At 42.6% G+C, this 20,537-nt stretch overlaps 1 protein-coding gene across 33 annotated transcripts in view; it reads right to left on the bottom strand.

Annotated features, from left to right (window-relative positions):
• The window catches only part of Cacna1c (calcium voltage-gated channel subunit alpha1 C), a 699,954-nt gene that overhangs the window by 618,497 nt on the left and 60,920 nt on the right, over positions 1-20,537 (bottom strand). For 6 of the 33 annotated variants that reach the window (XM_058584164.1, XM_046459857.2, XM_058584178.1 and 3 more), the window contains exon 1: positions 1,692-2,304. The exons of 20 other annotated variants lie outside the window; for them this stretch is intronic. In XM_058584164.1, the coding sequence (XP_058440147.1) occupies positions 1,692-1,740 (49 nt within the window). In that variant the 5' untranslated portion in view covers positions 1,741-2,304. Of the gene's footprint in view, positions 1-1,691; positions 2,306-20,537 lie in introns of those variants that run through there. 7 more of the 33 variants (XM_046459860.2, XM_058584181.1, XM_058584177.1 and 4 more) reach the window with 2 other exon arrangements.

Genomic DNA, 20,537 nt, shown 5'->3' with positions numbered 1-20,537 from the left:
CCTCTGCAAGGTTGCTTAGATTGAGGATGTGGGTATAATCTGGGGGGGGGGAAGTAATCCATCCCCACTCTTCAAAAATATCACTCTTTCTTTTTTGTCTTATTCCCTCCCTCCTAATCTACCTATGACTCCATTGGCTAGGAAAGGGATAGGGGGACAGATGAGGGGTTGAAGCACTGGGTAGGGAGATAGAAGCTGTCCTTGTGACCCCAAAGCCCTGTCTCATCCTGTAACTCATGATCTTTGACTTTCTTCCCAAAAGGAGGCCAAAATCCCCACCCTGAAACCCAAGCTGGAAAGCAGAGAGACAGCAGGATCCAACGTCAGCCTCAGGATGGAGGAAGACCAGTTAGGCAGGCTGGAGGGCAGCTCCGGCCTGGAAAGGGCAATGGCCCTGTCCCCAGATGGTGGAGATGGGGGCAAAAGGAGAGAAGAGGACGGACCTAAAAGACATGGAGACTACTCCTTTCCCCAGGTCTATCTTTGGAGGGTAACTTGAAGAACCCTGGAAGGAACAGAGACCAACAGCGTCAGGCATTCAGAGGAAGGAGCAGAGAGGAAAAAGAGATAGATGGAGGCTGGGTAGCAGGAGAAAAAAAGGAGACTACACCCAAGAGACAGCTAAAGAGAGGTACCTGGAGGATGCTGGACACTCCAGCAGGACCCCTCCAACTACACCCCATCATAGCCTTAATTGTTGAGGAATGCCAAAAATAATAACTTGTTAATATGGGGGGTTAGGGAGAAAGTTTCCAGGAAGTGGGGAGTTACCTGAATGCCTTTCACCATCACAAGGAGAGCTGGTAACACTTGATGCCCAGGATGGAGATGCTCAGAAAACACTGGGCAATAGTATGGAGCCGCGTGAGCTAGTCACACCCTTTCATTATTTCCTTAAAACAAGAAAAAGCAAAGCCCACACAACGCCTGGATTCTAACCGCTTGCATCCTCAGGTGCTAGCCCACACCGGGGTGAGAATCTGAACACAGGAGGCGTGGGCGCGCTCGGGGTCAATGGCAGTGGAGAGGTGGGTGGGTGTAGGTGAGCCGAGGAGGAGGGAAGGAGAGGGAAGAGATGGAGGGAGGGAGGCGCGCTGAGATTCACATCTGCATCCCCCGCTCCCACCCGCCACCTGGAGCGCGCTGCCCAGGGAAGGGACGCCAGGAAGAGAGTGGACACCCGGCAGCCCGAGGGCGCGGGGCCGGCCTGGTGTGGGGTGTGCGCACGCGCTCCCCGCCGCGCGGTGGCAGGGCGAGGGACCCCAGGCCGCGGAGCTCTTGGGCCGCGGGGCTCGGCGGCGCCGGCGCCCCCTCCCCCAGGCGCGGCCGGCCAGGCAGTTGGGCTTTCAAGGCAAACGCAAGAAAGCGAGGCAGCAGCAGACACTTGGGGAACTTTTCCCCCCTCGCCTGGAATTTCATAGGAAACACATGCTCTGGAGAAGCCGGGGCCGGGGAGGGGAGGGGAGGGGGAGGGGCGGGAATTTTCCGCTCCGTCTCGCTCGGCGGTTCGGGCCCCAGGTCCCGCCGGGCTCTCGCGCGCTCCGACGCGGTAGAGGCGCCCCTCGCGGACGCAGCCCCGGGCCACTCCGCAGGGACCAGCCCCGGAGCCGCGGGGAGCTCGCGGGGAGAGCAGGAACGGGGTGGAGAAGGCGGGGAGCCTGGGCTGGAGCCCAGGCAGAGTCCAGCCTTACCTTGGTGGTTTTCCTCTGGAATGTACATCCTCGTATTTTCATTGACCATTGACCAAAAATTGTTTGAAAAAGGAGAAGAAGCCACAAAGAGGAAGAAATGTGAAAACACCCCAAGCGGGTCTGGATTAATCCCTCCTCCGAGGTCGGCGGCTTTCGTGCACAATTCAAGGAAGCCGTGGATCCGCAGTATTTCTTCTTCCCTTCTGATGATTACCTGATTCCCATTATTGCATCGAACACCAAAAACTGCTCCTTTCCACTACTGCCTCCTTTAGTGAGATTGTAATGCATCCTCAGTACATCCGGGCCCCTTCCAAGAATTTAGCACCGCACCTCTGGCGGCTACACCATTTGAAAAAATAAATCGAGAGAGGCAGAGCAAGAAGAGGCGGAAAGGAGGGGCAAGCGAGAGCAATGGACCCCAAGACGGGGGGCGAAGGGGGTCCGCCCGGGCCACCAGGGGGCTGAGATGTCTCTGCCCACTCTTGGCGAGTCTTCCCCAAGGCCCCTTCCCGGTTTTTTTCTGTCAAAAAGAGCCACCAACTCCTGAGGGCGAGGAGGCAGGAAGAGCCGCCGTCGCCGCTCCGGGCCGCGCCGCGCCGCGCCGAGCGCCGTTCTGGCAGGGAGCTGTTTCTGCAGAGGCAGAGAGAGGGAGACACCGGGCGCGCGAGAGAGCGCCGCGCTCACTCCCTCCCAGCCAAGCCCCGCCGCGCCCGCGCCCTCCCCTGCCCGCGCCCGCCCGCCCGGCGCGCTGGAGGCAGACGCGCTGAACGCTTCCAGATGTGGCGGCGGCGGCGCGCAGGGAGCGGGCGCACCGCGCAGGGCGCACGGCGGCGGACTTGAACCCGAAGTTGAGTACCGTCGGCCGCGCTGCGGGAGAAAGCCCTCTACCCACATGACGTCAAGGGAAGCGAGCCCAGGCCGCGAAAGGGTCTGCGGGAGGGGCCACGTGGGAAGCCCTTGGGGAGGCTGGTACGCGCGGGGGGCCGGACACGGGCCGTGGTGGCCGCGGCGCGGACACACCCCCTGGCGCCCCGGCGCTGGTGTCGCTCATCCCCGCGCCGGCCCAAAGCCCCCAGCCCTCGTTATCCTCGGCAGCAGTGGCGTGTCCCTGCGGGGCCCGCCACGCCGGGAAGGCCTCTGTGAGCAGAATTCCAAGAAGAGGGAATACAATTTGCCCAACCACCAGTCTCTTTTCATATCGGGCTACTGAACAAAACGGCAAAATGAGCCGTGATTCCGTGATTCTGTTTGATCAATTATAATCAGAGCGGTTGTAGAAGTGACATATAGAGGCGAGGGTGGGAAGAGGGGAGGGGGATGAGAAGAGGAGCCCGAGAGGCGGAGCCTGTGGGCAAGGCAGTGGTGCCCAGATGTCTGAACAGATTAATAGACCCAGGTTTTCTGATTCCTTGGAGGCAGCAGAGCACGTGTTCTACTAGGATATCCTTAGCTACTTCTCTTAATTATTTCTGCCACTCTGGCAGGAATCTGTGGAACACCTCTCCTTCCTAGAGAAGCAAATGCTTCTTTTCATCACTGGAAGATACAGCAAGTTCCACGGCACCCCCTGCAGGCCCGGGCTCCCTTACTGTGGGGTTTACTGAGCCTGTTCTGGAGCCCTACAACTCCCTCTCCAGGAAAACCTCAACCAACCTGCCCTTAGACGGACTCGCCTCCCCATCCACTCTCATTCCCTGGGTGATCTTAACCATTCCATGTCTTTAAACAACTATCTTTACCAAATGTAGAAGGGTAGGGGGACATGGTTAATGCACAATATATACGTTAATGTAGATGTCACCGTGAAACCCGTAAAATTTGTAAATTAATATGTGTTAATTGTGAAAATATTAAAAATAAATGAACTATACATTGTTAGTTTTTTGTTTTTGTTTTTACTTTTAACATCCTGTCTAGTCCTTTCTTCTAAATTCCAGACTCCAGCCAAACCTAGTATGTCCAAAACTGTTCCTTGAGCATCTCAAACCCAGTGTATACAAACCTGCTCCTTGCACAGCCTTTCCTTGGGTTTCTGCAGTAACTGTTATGCTGGTCTACCTTCCCCGTCACCTTCTTGGATGTTTTCTCAGTACTACAGTCAGAGCTTAAGGTCCTTAAAAGAAATGGTCATGATAAACTTCATTACTTCATCTCCTATTGTTTCTCTATTGCTTCCCTAGCCTCCTTGACATTCCCTAAACATTCCAGGAATGATTGTCTCCTCTTGGGTGCGAGGCACATACACACACAATCCAGGGGCATATACCCAGAACATCTTTTCCAAACATCCACTTAGCAAACTTCTTCGCCTTTTGGGGGGACCTTGCTCTAATCCTACCTTCTCAATGAGGCTCATCTAGGCCTCACTCTGAGTTAGCACTGCCAACAGCCCACCCCCACAGCACTTTCCCTTGACTTTTATGTGGTGTCTAATCCCTGGCTAACATATTTACATAGCTTATTTACATAGCTTATTCTTTAATTTTACTGATTATTGTTGGTAACCCCCACTAAAATGTAAACAACCTGAAGGTAGGCAGCTTGTCCATTTTGTTTACCAGGGCACACAGCAATGTCTGGCAGATAGTGAGTATGTAATAAACATGTATTGAATGAATGAATAAGTGCCCAAGATACTAACAGGAATGCTTCAATGCACTGTATTGAATCAAAGTGCCTCCTTCTGTCCTCTGGTTGATACCTGAAACCTCACCATTCCTGCCTCTTTCTTTTGGGCAGTGGTTTTGGCTCCAGATTAAAATGCAAGGTCCTCTGGGAGAGGTATTAAGGTTTGTCAATCATCTTCATTCTAATATGAGTAGCAGTCTATATTTTATTAATTACAAGAGAAATCTGACCTCTTTGGCATTGAGGGGTGTTCATACTCAACTTTTAGCCTCATAGACAAAATTTAAAATGATGCAAATCTAATATTCCCTATTTGCTTTAGGAAACATCCTAGGTCCTTGTTTCTGAGATTGATATGTGGTTATTTCATTAAACCAATAGTAAAGGTGATTTGCATTCCTTTACATACTGTAGTACAGGAATAATAATAGCTAACATGTGCAAGTGGTCTGTGCCCGTTGCCCTGATGGGTGTTTCATATGTATTATCTCATTTGATCCACATTGCAGCACCATAAAGCTTAATATTATTATCCCCATTTCACAGATGTGGAAATTGAGGCTTAGAAACTTAAGATTCATGTCCAGAGTCACCCAGCTAGTAAATGTAGAGCTTGGAACTTAGCCCAGGATAATCTGATATGAAACTCACACTTCTATTATCCAGCTCCCTCTTCTGAGGGGATGGCTGAAGGTGAGCTGGCAGAGGTAGGCTGCAGGGAGATGGAAGTTTATAATGGCAGCAAAATGATTGCTAATGTGCTTCACAGAGAGCCATGAAACTGGGAATAGATTGTATATGTGTTAGGGGGTCACAGGATGGATTTATAGCCCAGCTTTTCTAAAGGTAGGCACTATATAAATCCAGCAAGTAAATATTACCTTCATGCTTCTTTAGTTTCATTTTTTACTTCCCTTTTCAGCTGTGAAATGTGTTCTTTCCTTTCCAGAAAAAGGTATTTCCTAAATATTTGGTCTTGCAATGAACGCCCATATCCCTGCTTCTAACTTTGGAACTCAGCCCTGGGTGTTCTCTTTCAAGGTAACAAATTCTTGGCGTGCCAAACAGAGACCATTTGGAAATCTGATTTGGGGATTTTGGAGGTGGTGAGAGCAGAGGAGGGAGTCTGTCTCTCTCTTTTATTGAAGGATTTGATTTCCCAGCTATAGATACTCTCCCTTCTCCTCTCCATCACACATTCCTTCATTCATGCCCCTCTTTCTACCTGATGTTAGATTGTATGTGTATGTGTCTCTTCTCCCCCCGACTCACAGTTTTAATGTCTTAAGAAAGAGAAGCATGCTCAATCCTCCTTGTACATAACATGATGCTTTGTGTATGACCATTCAATGTCTCTTAGTGCATGATTTACTTATTCTTTAAAAGATTTCTTACTGTGACCACAAATATTTCCTTTGGAAGTAATTAAGAGTACACTGAATTTGTTAATTACAGTGTACTTGTAAGAGTGAAAAACTTGGAAACTAAACAGTCAACAAAAATATTGGTTAAATGATAACTTTGAAAGAATGTTCCAAGTACCTCACATATATGAAGTCATTTGCTCCTCTGAACAACCCTATGAAGAAAGTATTATTATCCCCATTTTACAGCTGAGTAAACTAAAGCACAGAAAGATCTATTCACTTGCTCCCATTTGCACAGCCAGAAGGTGTTGGAAGACCTAGAACTTACCCCAGCAGCCTGGCTTCAAAATCTATTCTCTTTGCCACTACATAGATAAACTAAGGTGCATTCATACAAGGAAATCTAGCACAGATGTAAATAATGTTAACTGACAAGGGAAAAGACTACTTCAAAAAGAAAAATAGGTTACAAAATATTATATAAGGTATGATTCCATTTTTCATAAGAACAGATGTATATTTGAACTAAAAAAAAAAAATACAAAGGGTCACACCAAAGTGTTTATAGGAGTTTTCTCTGAGAGGTAAGGGGTTGATTTTTTTTCTTTTGTTTCCTTGTCCAGCCAAAGACTTAAAAAGCAGGTTACAAAGCAGGCTCCTTCTCTTCCATAGGCACCTGTACTTTCAGTGCAGAGAGCTCATTCCACCTCCTAGCCAAGGATGATACCTCTAACAAATGTCCCTGGATTAGCTTTCCCATCAAAGCCCCAAGGTGTCCCAGTCTTTTCTTTCCATCTGCCTCTCCTCCCTGGCAGCCACTCAGCACTAAATGCTTCCACCCACCTATAAAAATTACCTGTCCAGTGTCTCAAGTCCAAATGCACTACATTTTCCTCATTGCATTCCAATGTGCATGGTTAAAGTGTCAGTCACTCTGTGCTGATGGCAGAGAGTTAGTGGCACCAACTAAATTTTAACACTGTCCTTCTGGGAACACATTTCATTCTTTAATTCCTAACCCATAGGATTGCCCACACATAAGGTAAGCATTTTGAAGCAGATAAAAGTGGTTGGCAAACAAGAATAGGAAGTGATGAACCAGAAGGTTCAGCTTAATTGTGCTTTCCTGCAGGCCTCCTTCTTTATCTCTTCCTAAGGCCCCACAGGACCATTCCTTCTCAGAAGCCAGAGACTCGAACATTACTGCAGTGGTTTTGTGATGGTTCAACTTAACTGAATGGGAGTCATATTTTCTAGAATTGCCTTCCTTTTGTGGCCCTGGGTCGGGGTTATTCACAAGAAGGATTTGGGGAGTATTTGAAAGGCAGAAGTAAAACAGCTGCCTTCATCCTGTGAAGATCAGCATGCATACATTTGTCACCCATCTGCTGGCTTATCCCATTGGGCTGCCCACAGCTTCTCTAGCTCCCACCAGATCACCTTCAGCTACTCTGAGTCCTGAGAAAAGCACAGGCCAGTTCTGCAGTAAAGCATTACAGCTTTATGTTTCATTGTCAAGGTCTGAAATGGTGAGAGACTATTGGGGATTCTGTTTGTCCTTGTGGAATCTACTTTGGCCTCCCTTCTCACACATTCTCTGGTATTTGTTCTCACTTTCTGGTCCTGTTGATCTACAGCAACTTTAGACTCATCATTGGAGGTAGAGGCAACAGCATTCCATAGATTTTTCACTAGCCCCCAAGCAATCAGGCAAAGGATAATCCCTGTTTTCAACACCTTATTCCTTGTCACTCCTGGTGGGACTGCTTCCTTGATCAAACCTAACTTCATGTCAGCAGCATAGTGTTCCCTCCTTTTACCAGGCTACCCGCTTAGATGTTCTTATGAGTAGTTAGTGCCTGGCACATAGTTCTCAACATATGCTTGTTAAATCCATACCAATTAATAGAACCTAGTAAATATCAGATACTATGATGAGCATTTTCAATGCAGCTAACAGCCTGGTCTTTGGAGTCATGCCACGGATAGAGCCAAGCTCTCCCTCTATGAGCTATGAGAACCTGGACCCCTAACTTTACTTTCTAACACTCAGTTCCTGCAAAATGGAGCTCATCATGGAACCAACCTCCATAGATGGTTTTAATTTTTTGTTTTATACTTGTAAATGGACAGCATACCTTTATTTTGTTTATTTTTATATGGTGCTGAGGATCAAACCAGTACCTCACACATACTAGGCAAATGCTCTGCCACTGAGCTATAGCTTCAGTCCCATAAGGTGGTTTAAGAATTAAATGAAATCATCCAGGTAAAACGTGTGGCACATGCAATGTATTCTTTTAATATTAGCTGTTACCTTCCTTTATTCTCACAAGAAAGATTTGTTGAGCACCTACTATGAGCCTAGAACTCAACACAGACCTGTCAATAAGAATGACCACCCCCATTTTACAGGTTCAGAATGGTGTTTAAGAGATTAACTTTTTTACACAAGATTGCTTGCTTACCGAATGATAAACTTAGGATTTGAATTCAAGTCTATACAAATCCAGAAGTCAGGCATAGTCCACTACTACACAAGCCATTTCAGATTCTAAAACTGAAGTGGAAGGGAGAGAAAGGATTGGGGGAAAGTCCCCCATCTTCCCCCAACTGACAGTTCAGAGAACAGAAGGTGCAGAATAACCATCCCTTCTTCTTTTGAAAGATTCAGCATAACAGCAATGCCTTCACAAACCACGTCAATGGTTTAAGAATCTTGACTGGCCAAATTCTCCCATTTATCACATCTAAATCTTGCCTTCTGGTCCTTTCACCTGGAAGCTAAATCCTGCTAACCACCAGGCCATCTTTATATACTGCATTTAAGGAAATGCAGCTCAGCCCCAATTTCTTCTTGCAGCTTAGCCCCAATTTAAGTCCCAAGGGAAAGCCAGAGTGTTTGGAGTGTGAGAAGAATTCAATCCTCGTTCTATAGCAGTTTAAATTGCTGGATAACTGCACTGTGGTTACATGACTACCCTAGTGATTTTCAGTCATACTTAACCCCCAAAGACAGAAAGCAGCAGGACAGCTTCTGGCCTGCTCCTGGGGACTGGCTCTCCTGCTGGGAGAATCCATACACCATGTGTGAATTCAAATTAGGGTGCTCTCTTTCTACCTCAGCAATTTCATGGTCCAGACTTACCAGATAACTAGCCTATATCCTGTTTTCTCACCCGAAAAATTGGAACATGTAGCTTCATCTCCTGTGATTCTTTGCAAAGGGGAACTGATACCAAGGGAAGAGCTAAATCATGAAAATTATATTCTAATTGCATGTGTAGGCCCTTAAAAAGATTGTTTCATATAGGTATATGGGTATTCTGCTGACCTCCAAAAAGAACTCTTCCAATCAGCATTCAGATCCAGTCCAGTATTATGTTTACTTTTTGAGGTGCCCAAGGGCCATCACAAAGTGGAAGCTATTGTCTCCTAGGTCTGCTGTAACAGAATGGTTTAAACAACAAAAATTTATTTTTTCACATCTTTAGAGGCTAGAAGTTCAAAATCAGGTAGGGTCTTGCTCCCTTCACAGGCTTTGGGAAAGAATCTGTTCTTTGCTTCTTCCAGCTTTCTTGGCAGCATTCTTGACTTGGGGCACATCACCCCAGTCACCCTCTCTGTGGTCACATTGCCTTCTCCTCTCTTGGATGTCAAATCTCCTTCTGCTTCACTGTTACAAGGACACTTGGCATTGGATTTAGGGTTCACTGAGCAGATTTCTTAATCTCATGATCCTTAAATTAATTACATTTGCAAATATCTTTTATCCAAATAAGCTAGCATTCACACATTCTGGGGATTCAGACATGGACGTACATGTTTGGGGGACCATCATACAACTCACTGCACTACTTTAATCTGCACTAACATTTCTTCACTCACTTTCGTTTGAATCTCAAATCAAACATGTAGTGGTTCCTGAAACCCTGACTCTTTCTAATGTTCAATTCCTTCAATAATGAAATAGTAAAAGATCATATGCCAAGATTTAAGTGAGGAGTAAATAAGTACAGCATAATTACTAGACTAAAGGAAGGTAATCTTTTCTCTTAATATTCTATCTCACAAATACAGTAACTTTTTTGGTTAAACATTAGCATCAGTTTTTTAATTGGAGAAATGAAAAGCTTGGAGAACTGAAGTGACTTGGCCAAACCAATTCAACTAGGTAGGAGTGAACCCAACTTTAAACCCCACAGCTATTCTGCTCCATGGTCTTCCTTTGTCTTTGTAACTGTTCCAGTCCAGTTCAAAAGGTCTTCACTGGAGCTAGACAGAAAATGTTTTCTCAAAGGAAGCAGAAAAATATTCTCTTTGATAGGCCTTCGAGAACCTTCCTTTACTAACCAACTTTATCAACATTCTCTCCTCTCCTTCTGCCCTTCTTTGAATGCATCTAAGTTCTCTGTCATCTTCAAAATGCAGCCCTGAGAGCAAATGCATTTCTCTGGTCATCAGAAGTCAGCCATCAATTCTTTTGTTCCATTCACAGCCCTCTTGTTAATATAGCTCATACTAATTTCAGCTTTCCTTCAATATTTCAGGGGGCATTCAATCTATGTCTTCTGTTTCTGACCCTCAGTTCTTCTCTTTATGACCCAAGGATGAATAATACATGATGGCTCAGATCATATTTGTACTTGGGATGATTCTTTCATAACTGGCCATTTTGCATGGACCCCTCCTAGAATTTCATAACATTTATTTCTAGCTTCCTTTCCTATAGTACTGGAAATCATGTTAGGTCAAAGTTCTGCAACCTTGAAAATTTCTGGTTCCTAGTCTGACATAGGTCAGATAGCCCTTTGCCTGATATAACATTTAGAATCAGGCCACCTTATTAGATAAAAAAAAAAGCATATTTGTTCCCTAAGACCTCTTTTTAAAGGATGCCCCTCTGTTATGATTCTTGATTCCAAGAATCTTTAATAGGGATACAAAGGTCAAACTGCAATAGTTTTGTCCTTGTATCAAATCTAAAAGAAGTGGGCTACACTGATGGAATAATTCCAAATAGTTGCATTCTCAGAACATGAACACAAATGAATGACCAATAACTAATTAACATTTGGTACTATGAACTAGTTTCTGATTAGGCCATTTTTCAACTCCATGGTAGGTGGGGAATTTACAGCTAATCATCACCAGCCTCAGAGTCGGGTCTATGCTCCATAATATATCTAGAAAAAAAAATAGACAAAGCAAAGTCAAAGGTCTCACATGGCTAACCAAAGAGATGTCTTCTTAGTGGTGACTATCAGTAACTTGCCAAAAGACTTCCAATCAGTGGCCAGGTGGTGCATGGTGGAACCAAGAACTTCACTGAGTTTTCAAGTATAGCAGGACACTTCCAACCATCACTTGGTATCACCCTGAAGAAGTAACTCTACTGCTAAAGAGATCTGAGGTCAGTCATACTTGAATGCACATTTTATTCTTCCAAAGCTTATTATTTTTGCTTTTTTTTTATAGACGATTCCAATTGTCTGTACTTCTCATGTTTAGTACTGTTTATGTAATCATTTTTGAAATGAACATCACTTCATTATTTTATTATTTATCACTAATCCTTGATTATCATTTTTCAAATAGACCAATGCCATGTATAAAGTGCCACCTATATCAAGTTCTAATGTAGTTTAATTAACAAGAATATTCTCCTTTTCTCATCTGTTAGGCCCATGGAAAAGTATACTTCTCAATCACTCTGCATTTGGACACAAGTATTTGGACAACATCTAACTAATGAAATGTATGTAGAAATTATATGTATCACTTCCAGTTGTGGTGATGAAAAACCTGTTACAATTCTATCTTTCTCTTCTTCCATCTAATCCATATGATGCAGCTACAAGATGGAGAGGCATCCATCAGCCTAGATCTCTGAGTGACTTTGTGAAGCAAAAACTCCCACTGATCCTGGCTCTGGACATATAGTGTGATAAAGAAAGAACTTTTATTGTATCAAGCCCCAAGAATTTGGAAGTCATTGCCATAGCACAAGGTTTTGTATCCTAACAGACTGCTATAAATCAACAACTCTGTGTGTGTGACCCATGAGCGACGTGGGATTTGCCAAGTTCTGATTAGCTGAATTGACTTCTGTTCCAAACAGCATAACATCAGTCAATGTTTCTAATTTGTAAGAGGGTAGGTTATAACCATAATGATCTGGTGATGGAATAATATTGACAGCATTTATAATTTATGTAGCATATAATACTTTTTATTTGTTCTAGATAAATCAGTGAGCGTATCCATTGCAACTGATTCTACAGATGAATTACCCCAAAATGCATCTCCCTCTGCTGAAAATCTGCTGAAATTTTAAGCATATTTATGCCTCTATTTATGTTGAATAGCTTATGCAAACTATTCCTATGTGGATGAATCAAGAGCATGTTAACAATTTCCCAAGTGGACTTGGAAAGTGTTTGGAGTAGTTTAGGGCATCTTCAAACTGGTGTACAAGTAATCCTCTTGGGACTTGGCTAGTCTAATAGACTCCATTTCCAAATCCCCAGCTTTCAGATATACTCAATCTTAACCCTGGGTGAAAGACAACCTGAGGAAGAGGTCAGAGCCCACTTACTGCTTCTCCTTTCTCTCACAGATATCCATCTCCTACTCTGCAGAAGAGAAGCGCACCTGTCACTCACCCCACTTGCTTTCATCATGCATAAGCCTATATAGATAACTCTAGGCACTAACCAAGGAAATATTTGAAAGACTTGTCTCCAGAAAACTTCTTTAATCAGACATACATAACACCCCTCTAATCATCTGTCTTTTTAAAAGATATATTTCCAATACTATCTTAATTTTATATTAATAATCACTTTGTGAAATTCATAATATAATTACTTTGTTTTGCTCAATTATACATTAATTGTATTTGTAATGAAATAGTGGTCACAAGAGACTAGGAAGGAAAAGAGAGAATAAAGGCAGGTTAGAAAATGGGTATCAAGGGCTGGGGTGATAGCTTAGTGGTACAGCACTTGCCTAGCACATGTGAGGCACTGGGTTCAATCCTCACCACACATAAAAATAAATAAATAAAGGTATTGTGTCCATCTACAAATAATTTTTAAAAAAGAAAACGGGTATCAAAATCAAAATATCATTAGATAGAAGCAATTATTTCTAGTATTATATAACACAGCAGGGTTATTCTAAAACAAGTTATGATATAATCCAAAATAATTGGAAAAGAGGAGTTCAGAGATTCTCAACATATAGATATAAAAAATTTTTGATGAGCTGGGAATGCTAATTATCCTGATTTGATCATTACACATAACATATATGCATCTGTCATACTGTACCCCGTGCATATGTACAAACATGATATGTCAATTAAAAATCAAAATATTTTAAATGGAAAACATTATAAAGGCTTTTGTCAAAAAAATGTAACACAAAGCCTTAAGGTTACAGAAAAAAATTTTAACTTATATTTCCATTTACATACCACTTTTTGTTCCAAAACCATATAATAGGGTGATCAATGAAAGACCTTCAAGCATAAAATTCATTGTATTAGGGTAAAACTTTAAGAAGGAAATAGAATGTAAATATGTTTCCCAGGAGAAAAAGAAATGACGCAAAATCTTTGCTAAAAACATGGCTTTTATACATTTTTGAAAAGATAATAGAAGGTATCAAATAGCTATGGTGTTTATATTTCATTGGAAACTTGTTAAAGAATGATGCAACAATTTTATTTTAAACTGTCAAGATTTACAAAGCACCAGAAATTGCATCATTTGCAGCCATTTAAACTTATCATGAAAATTTGGGGATGTCAACTTGAAAATGTATGAGGAGTCATGCACTTTTCCAAAACTCTTTTAAAATGCAAGATATGCGAGCAAAACAATGTGGAGGACCCTGGTTCAGCCCAAGCTGAGGCCCTGGAAGGCCCAATCTCAAGAGCCTGATTTATGGCCAGTGCTGCCTCTGAGCATTGTCCACGTTGCTGTTCTGAATAAGGAAGGTCAGAGTTACAGACCTTGGCATATGACTAAATGTTTGTGAAACAAATGAACACCTCTGCTTTTTCATGTCTTCCATCCCCAACATGATTTTGAACAATTTTCCTCCCTTCTTAAGGCTTGTAATCTTTTTGAAATTCTTGTAGGAAGAAACATGAGACATCATGTGGTCATATTATCCCAAAAGACATAGAGAACATCCCCAGAGTATCACAATCCTGAGCAGGTTTTTTTAACCCCAGATTATTTGTATTTTAATCTATGACATAATCATTCTGACTTAATTCAGAAAGGCCAAATAAAGCAGACACTGGGGCTTCACTATTTACCTTTTCAAATAGTCTGAGATTGAATTTTCTCAATCTCAGAGAAATTATTTCAGTTCTGTTCTTCCATCAGGATTTATTGGACAGATCTGAAGGTGCTACATTTTTATTTACAGTGGAGAAGGCAAAGGGCTAGGTATTAGAATGAACTCTGGGTTCAAGCTTGTATCTATTACTGCCTGGCTTATGTCCTTTTGAATATCAGTTCCATAAACCATAAACTGGTGAACTCCTAAAGGCAAGTTTTGGGGTGCAAAATAAAATACTAGCAGAAAAATACTTGGTAAGTGAAAGTATACAGACAGCAGGGTATTTATTATCTGGAAGACAGAATTTTCCATCCTCTTTGAAATCCTGTCATAGTATCCAATAACCTCTTCTGATTCCAACTGAGTATCACTAAACAAAATTCCAACCATGGTCATTTTGTCTTTGTGGCCCTTTTGGAAAGAGCACAGTCGGTCACTATTTCTTATTTAAGAACCCACTACATTTGCAGAGAAGGTATTTGAAACCAATTCTTAAGAATTGGAGGGGCTGGGGTTGTGGCTCAGAGGTAGAGCACTCACCTAGCATGCATGAGGCACTGGATTTGATCCTCAACACCACATAAAGTAAAAAAATAAAGACATTGTGTTCACCTACAACTAAAAAATAAATATTAAAAAAAAAGAGGGGCTGGGGATGTGGCTCAAGGGATAGCATGCTCACCTGGCATGCGTGCGGCCCTGGTCTGATCCTCAGCACCACATACAAAAACAAAGATGTTGTGTCCACCGAAAACTAAAAAATAAATGTTAAAAAAAAAATTCTCTCTCTCTCTCTCTCTCTCTCTCTCAAAAAAAAAAAAAAAAAGAAAAAGAAAAGAAAAGAAGAAGTGGAAGACCAAGCATGGTGGCACATATATACAATTCCAACAGCTCCGGAGGCTGAGGCAGGAGGATCTCGAGTTCAAAGTCAGCCTCAGCATCTTAGTGAGGCCCTAAGCAACTCAGCAAGACCCTGTCTCTAAATAAAATATAAAAAAAGGGCTGGGGATATGACTCATTGATAAAGCATCCCCGGGTTCAATCTCTGGAACCTAAAAATAAAAAATTTTTAAAAGGAAGTGGAAGACAAAGGTATTCAACACCTCCACATTGCCCAGTCTACCACTTAGACTTTGATAACCAAATTCTGCCAAATTTCTCATAAAAGTCAAATAGAATTTCAACAGTTTCATCCAAGTAACCATTTTGATGGTCAAAATTTTCTTTTAAAACTCTGAAAACAAATCCTATAGTGATATCAGTTAAGTTAACTACTATTTGCTTTTATATCTATGCATTTAGCTAAGGCCCTCCAAGACAGATGTTATGCAGAGAGCCAAGCAACAAGTTTCATTTCCTGGAGCTGGATCAATGGTACAGAAGTTTGAGAAACATGGGGCTAAAAATATTTTCCATCACACACACACACACACACACACACACACACACACACACACACACAAACTCACTTAAGCCATCTTCAATACTTCTTTGAATGCCCAAATCATGAATGTTAAAAACAAAAAAGAACAAAAACTCAGATTTGCTATCCAACCTCAAAATTCTGCTGGTTAACTCTTTTACTGCCAAAGTCATTGAGTGAGCAGACAAGATGTGGGAAACCATCTAGATGACCAAGCAAGCTGAATAAAGAGGTGACAACTTGAAAGAAAAACCTGGTACTGCCATGCTTTCTACAGTGTCCAAGTAGACATTCTCTGGCTTCCCTTTTCATAAACCCTGCTCCCATCTTCAGAACACTCTGCACATCCAATCCTACATGATATTCCATGGGAACCCAAGAGCTATAATCCCTAGCCCAGGCACAGAGATGCTTGCCCCCTACCCATGGGGCCTCATGGTCCAAAATTGTCCCTCCTGCCCACACCCAAATTGCCATCTATTGTCTTTTGCATCTGTCCAGCAGGCTCCTACTCATTCTTTAGGATCTAGTCATGGATCTGAATCCTCTTCTTCTGGCTTTCAAAAAGACTTAGAGTTACTTTAATCAAAGCACAAGTTATATTGTTACAGTAATGTGTTTACCCTGAATCCCCAACTAGACTTTGAGCATCTCAAAGTAAAGAATCATGTTCTACTTACCTTTGAATTTTCTTTACCAAGAATAGTATTTGGCTCGTAAGAAGCGCTTAATATCATGGATGCCTATTAATCTTTGGAGATAGTTGGGAATTAATTCAAAGGAATATATTGCTAATGGTGTGATTGTAAGAATATTGGTAGAGGATAAATTTTGGTACAAAGAGACCTGCCCTACTTCCCTCAATCATTTCACAAAAGTATCTACATGAAAGGCTGGGCTTCAGCTGGTAGCTAATGTTCCTGGAAAATCTCCCTGGTAGGTTCCCCAAAGAGAATAGTTCAAAGGGAGGTTAACTCACTTGTCCTCTCATCATTGTTTAGTGAGTTACTTAACCAAACAGATCCTCTACTAGGGGGCTGGGACTCTGCATGAAAGTTTTCGTTTATATTTTTCCATTAAGAGGCCCATGTTATGTGCAAGGGGCTGACTATTGGCCCCATAGACCATCTTTCACAGCATCTGTCTTTTGCAATTTCCCATCTATAAAAGGTGTGTTTATTTATATAACACTTGCAATCCTTGCATTTGCCAATGTCCCATCTGTAACACCTGGATTTATCCATTTCATTCTCTTGCATCTGTCTTTTACAAGCTCCTACTGACAAAATTCATGTCAAGGGATCTTCCCTTTGAAAACACCTAACCTGGGAATATGAGGGTATTGCTGTGATGGTGGATTGGATCTTTAGGAAGTGACTTAGATGAGAAAAAAAATCAGATCAAGCAATAAAAAGGAGAAATACCATGCAAGCTGGATCTGTCCTTACAATACCTGGCAATAAAATGGACACTTGACTCTGTATTAACACTCATCATGTGTCAAAGCTGCCCAGCAAATCCTAGCACACTGTTAAATCTGGGTCCAGCTATCTCCAGAAGTAGTTCTTGAATCATATCTCCACAATTCTCTTCTTTCATGTTGCTTAGGCTTATCAAAAACTCTCCTAAAATACATTGCTTATTTTGAAAATGGGACTTTGTATCTTAAGTGGTCAAGCATATCAAAATAATAAAGATAAGAAAGAATATCTGAGAAGCAGCTGTAAGAATTTAATGTCCATGAACAATAAGGAGGACTTACTAAACTAAAAAGTTTGGGGGGTCACCCTTTCAGTAAGGGGCAGACTGTTATGTAGTTGGATTTAAGAGGTCACTCGTACATTGTCATACGCATAGTAAAAAAGTCTTCCGATCCCTCAGATATCAACAATCTCCACAGAGTGCCACAGTCACTCAAATTCCATGAATGGAAATAGAATCTTTAAGTTAAACAGTGATTCATTAAGTATCCTATTTTAGAGTGTAATATCCCCATGAGAAAGAACCCTTTGGCTTTCTAAGTCACTAACAAGTCAGTGTGAATGGTCTCATCATGACTCTTCTCCCCACTATGTAGGGAGCCTGGGCCATACTGAGAACACAGCCTTAGTTCCTATTTGTCTTTTTTATTTTTATTTTGTAGGGAGAGGGAATGGGAATGGAGGGAAAAGAACACTATCATAAGAAAAGAATATCAGAAATTAGAGTCAGAGCCTCAAAGAGAACATTCACAATTTTGCCTAGGACCATGCACACAGATTCAAAGGATTCTATTTGCCAGTGGATTGACCCAGACAGCCTCAGATTTTAATGTATATAGGAATCCACTGGGGATTGTTAAACTACAGATTTGGGGGGGGGGGTTGTTTTGTTTGTTTGTTTTGTTTTGTTTTTGATGCTGGGGATGGAATTTAGGGCCTCATGTAAGCTAGACAAGTGCTCTAATACTAAGCTGCATTCCCAGCCTTAAAACACAGAATCAGACTCAGCAGATCTGGATGCTGAGATCTCGACTTCTTACCAACTCTCAGGTGAGATGGATGCTGCTCCCCAAACCATATTTTGAAAAATGGAGGGCTACATAGGAGTCCCAAGTACCTTCAAAATTTTTACTATTCATCCAGTAGGGGCATAATGAGAATCTTGAGTCAAAGTAAATCCTTTCCTGGCTGGTACAATGATGAGAACCCATTCAGCAGTGCATTGTCTCATCTTTACAAAGTAGAGAGCACTGTCCCTTCCCAGGAAAGTCATGTCTAGGTTGGGACCATCCCATCCCCCCATCTTCCCTCCAAAAGCCCAAGGTCATTTTTGGTGTTCTCAATGCCATTTAACAAACAATTTCAAGACTGAGTTTAATCCTAGTTACCCTTTAACTCCCAGCTCACTCTGAAATAACAATACAAGAATTGTTGTTGGCAGACAGGGAGCCCTGTGCACTGCTTGAAGATACCACTAATAAAGGCAAGAGAAATTCTACCACTTCACATTGCCATGTGCAGAAGATTAAAATTCCTCACAAGCCTGACCAACAATGAAGTCTTTTTTTTCTCTCCTCTTTTAAAGAGCTTGAGGAGGTAAGAGTATACAAATGACTGGCAGATTCATCTGTCTCATGATGTGATCCAGTCATTGGCAGAAGCTGTATTTACTCCTATGTACAGATGAGGACGGAGGCTTGGGGAGCTCTGGCTGGTGGAACTTTGCCTAGGATGAACTAGGCAACTCTCCCATAAAGTGAGGTAACCAAATGCTGCCTGGAATAAGAATGGTTCCTCAGGACACACATACCATAGGTAGCAAATGAGAACATTTTGGGAAAAAAAGGTGGGGAAAGGATAAATTAACTTCTGCATCTTCTTGTTTCTTTGTGTGGACCCTTTGTGTATTGGTCCTTGACAAACCTGTCTTGCAGGGGCACCCTGAATTCTGCTGTGCTAACCCCTCCTGTCTGTACATCAGTCACCTCCTCTGTGGCCTGTTTTCTTCCTCCTGGTAAAGAGTTAACTGATTGCCAGAGGGGTACCTGATAATGGTTTAAGGTATCCCCTGTCCTAGGCAGTTGCTTTTTAAAGATAGGAAAGTAGAGAGGGTGAAAATATAACCTACTATAAAAGCACCCTCCTCTGGGTCTTCCTTTTCTGAACTCTCTGGAGTTAGAGGCTGGAAAAGCACTCTCAAAATATGGTATCCCTTTTCTGTTCAATAAATGACCAGAGGACCTCCTTACAGTGATTTCCGTAAGGTTCAACTGAGAGTGGGTTCCTCCCCCAGTTTCCAGCTGTTCATTCCTTCCTAGTCCCATTCCATGTCACTAAGAGAAACCTGGTTTTCTGGACAAGGTTTATGTGATATCATTTCAAATTTCAGCTACAAGCTTTTCATGCAACCAGGCATTATTATTTCCATGAAACATTGAATAGCACAGCATAGCTATGCAGCACTTTTACTTTGAAAAGTCATAGATATTGGAGCTAGAAGACTCCTTGAGAACCATCCCTAACTCCATTCCCCTGTTTAGCAATAAAGGAAATAAACTCCAAAGGGTGTTAAAATAAATGATTCCCAAGGCAGCAAAATTAGGACCAGAATCCTCCCCTCCCCAGAATCACAAGATCCATGGTGTCTACCCTCAAGGAAAAAATACTTAAATCACAACCAAAGAGATTTAGATTTGGCATGAAGAAGAACTCACTGGTAATGAAGATGATTAAATACTGGAACAGACAGCCACGGGGAATTGTGAAATCGTCTTCCCTAGAGATCTTTTAAAACAGGACAGTTAACCATCTGTCTGAGATGGTTTAAGTACAGTCCTGCCTTGGAGGTAGGAAAATAATGAGATGATTCCCCTCACCTGTCGTGTTTTGGGGTTCTACTCTCATACCTGGATGAAGGTGCATGTGTTATGGGTTGTGTGAATCTGGGTTGTGTGCTCCACTGGGATTCGGATGAGTCTGTTATGGAGAGGGTGGGAAGCCACAGGGCTCTGTTTGGATAAGGTGGGAAGGTGCCTGTGTGGCAGACATCTTCAGGTGGAAGAAACGGAGTTGGGAGAAACGGAGAGGTCTGTTTCCCAGGCCCCCACCACCTCATGGGCCCCTTGCAACACCACCCTACCCATGCCCTAACATGTGACAATGGACTGCAGCTGATGTAGGCAGAACCAAGGGACTCCAACAAACACAAAGCCACAAACACCCTACTAGGTTTCCAGTGACAAAGCAAAACACCCAATAAGAGCAACAAAGTTTTCCCATTTCTAAAAAAAAAAAAATTACGGAATGACTCTGGCCAAGTGAAAACTTCAGGGAAGCTGGCCCCTTTCAGGACATTGACACTGGACGTTTTGGAGCAACAAGAGACATTGCCTTAGAATAGCCACCTGCATTTGTTGTTGTTTGGTTTGTTTGTTTGAGGCTCCTGTATCAGTGGGAAGGCCTTGCCCTCCAGGGTGGTCAGGTCCTTGTGCACCAGCAGGGGGCGCTCACTCCTGAAGTGGACACCCCTGTCACTTAAAATTTCTGATCTGAGCCTTGTTATGCCTTTAGTGCTTTTAATTGCTTA

The sequence above is a fragment of the Marmota monax genome, unplaced genomic scaffold (assembly GCF_021218885.2).
Source record: "Marmota monax isolate L192 unplaced genomic scaffold, Marmota_monax_Labrador192_F-V1.1 WCK01_AAM20220418_F8-fsc00163, whole genome shotgun sequence".
Classification (NCBI taxonomy): domain Eukaryota; kingdom Metazoa; phylum Chordata; class Mammalia; order Rodentia; family Sciuridae; genus Marmota; species Marmota monax.
This window is presented reverse-complemented; position numbering and strand designations above follow the sequence as displayed.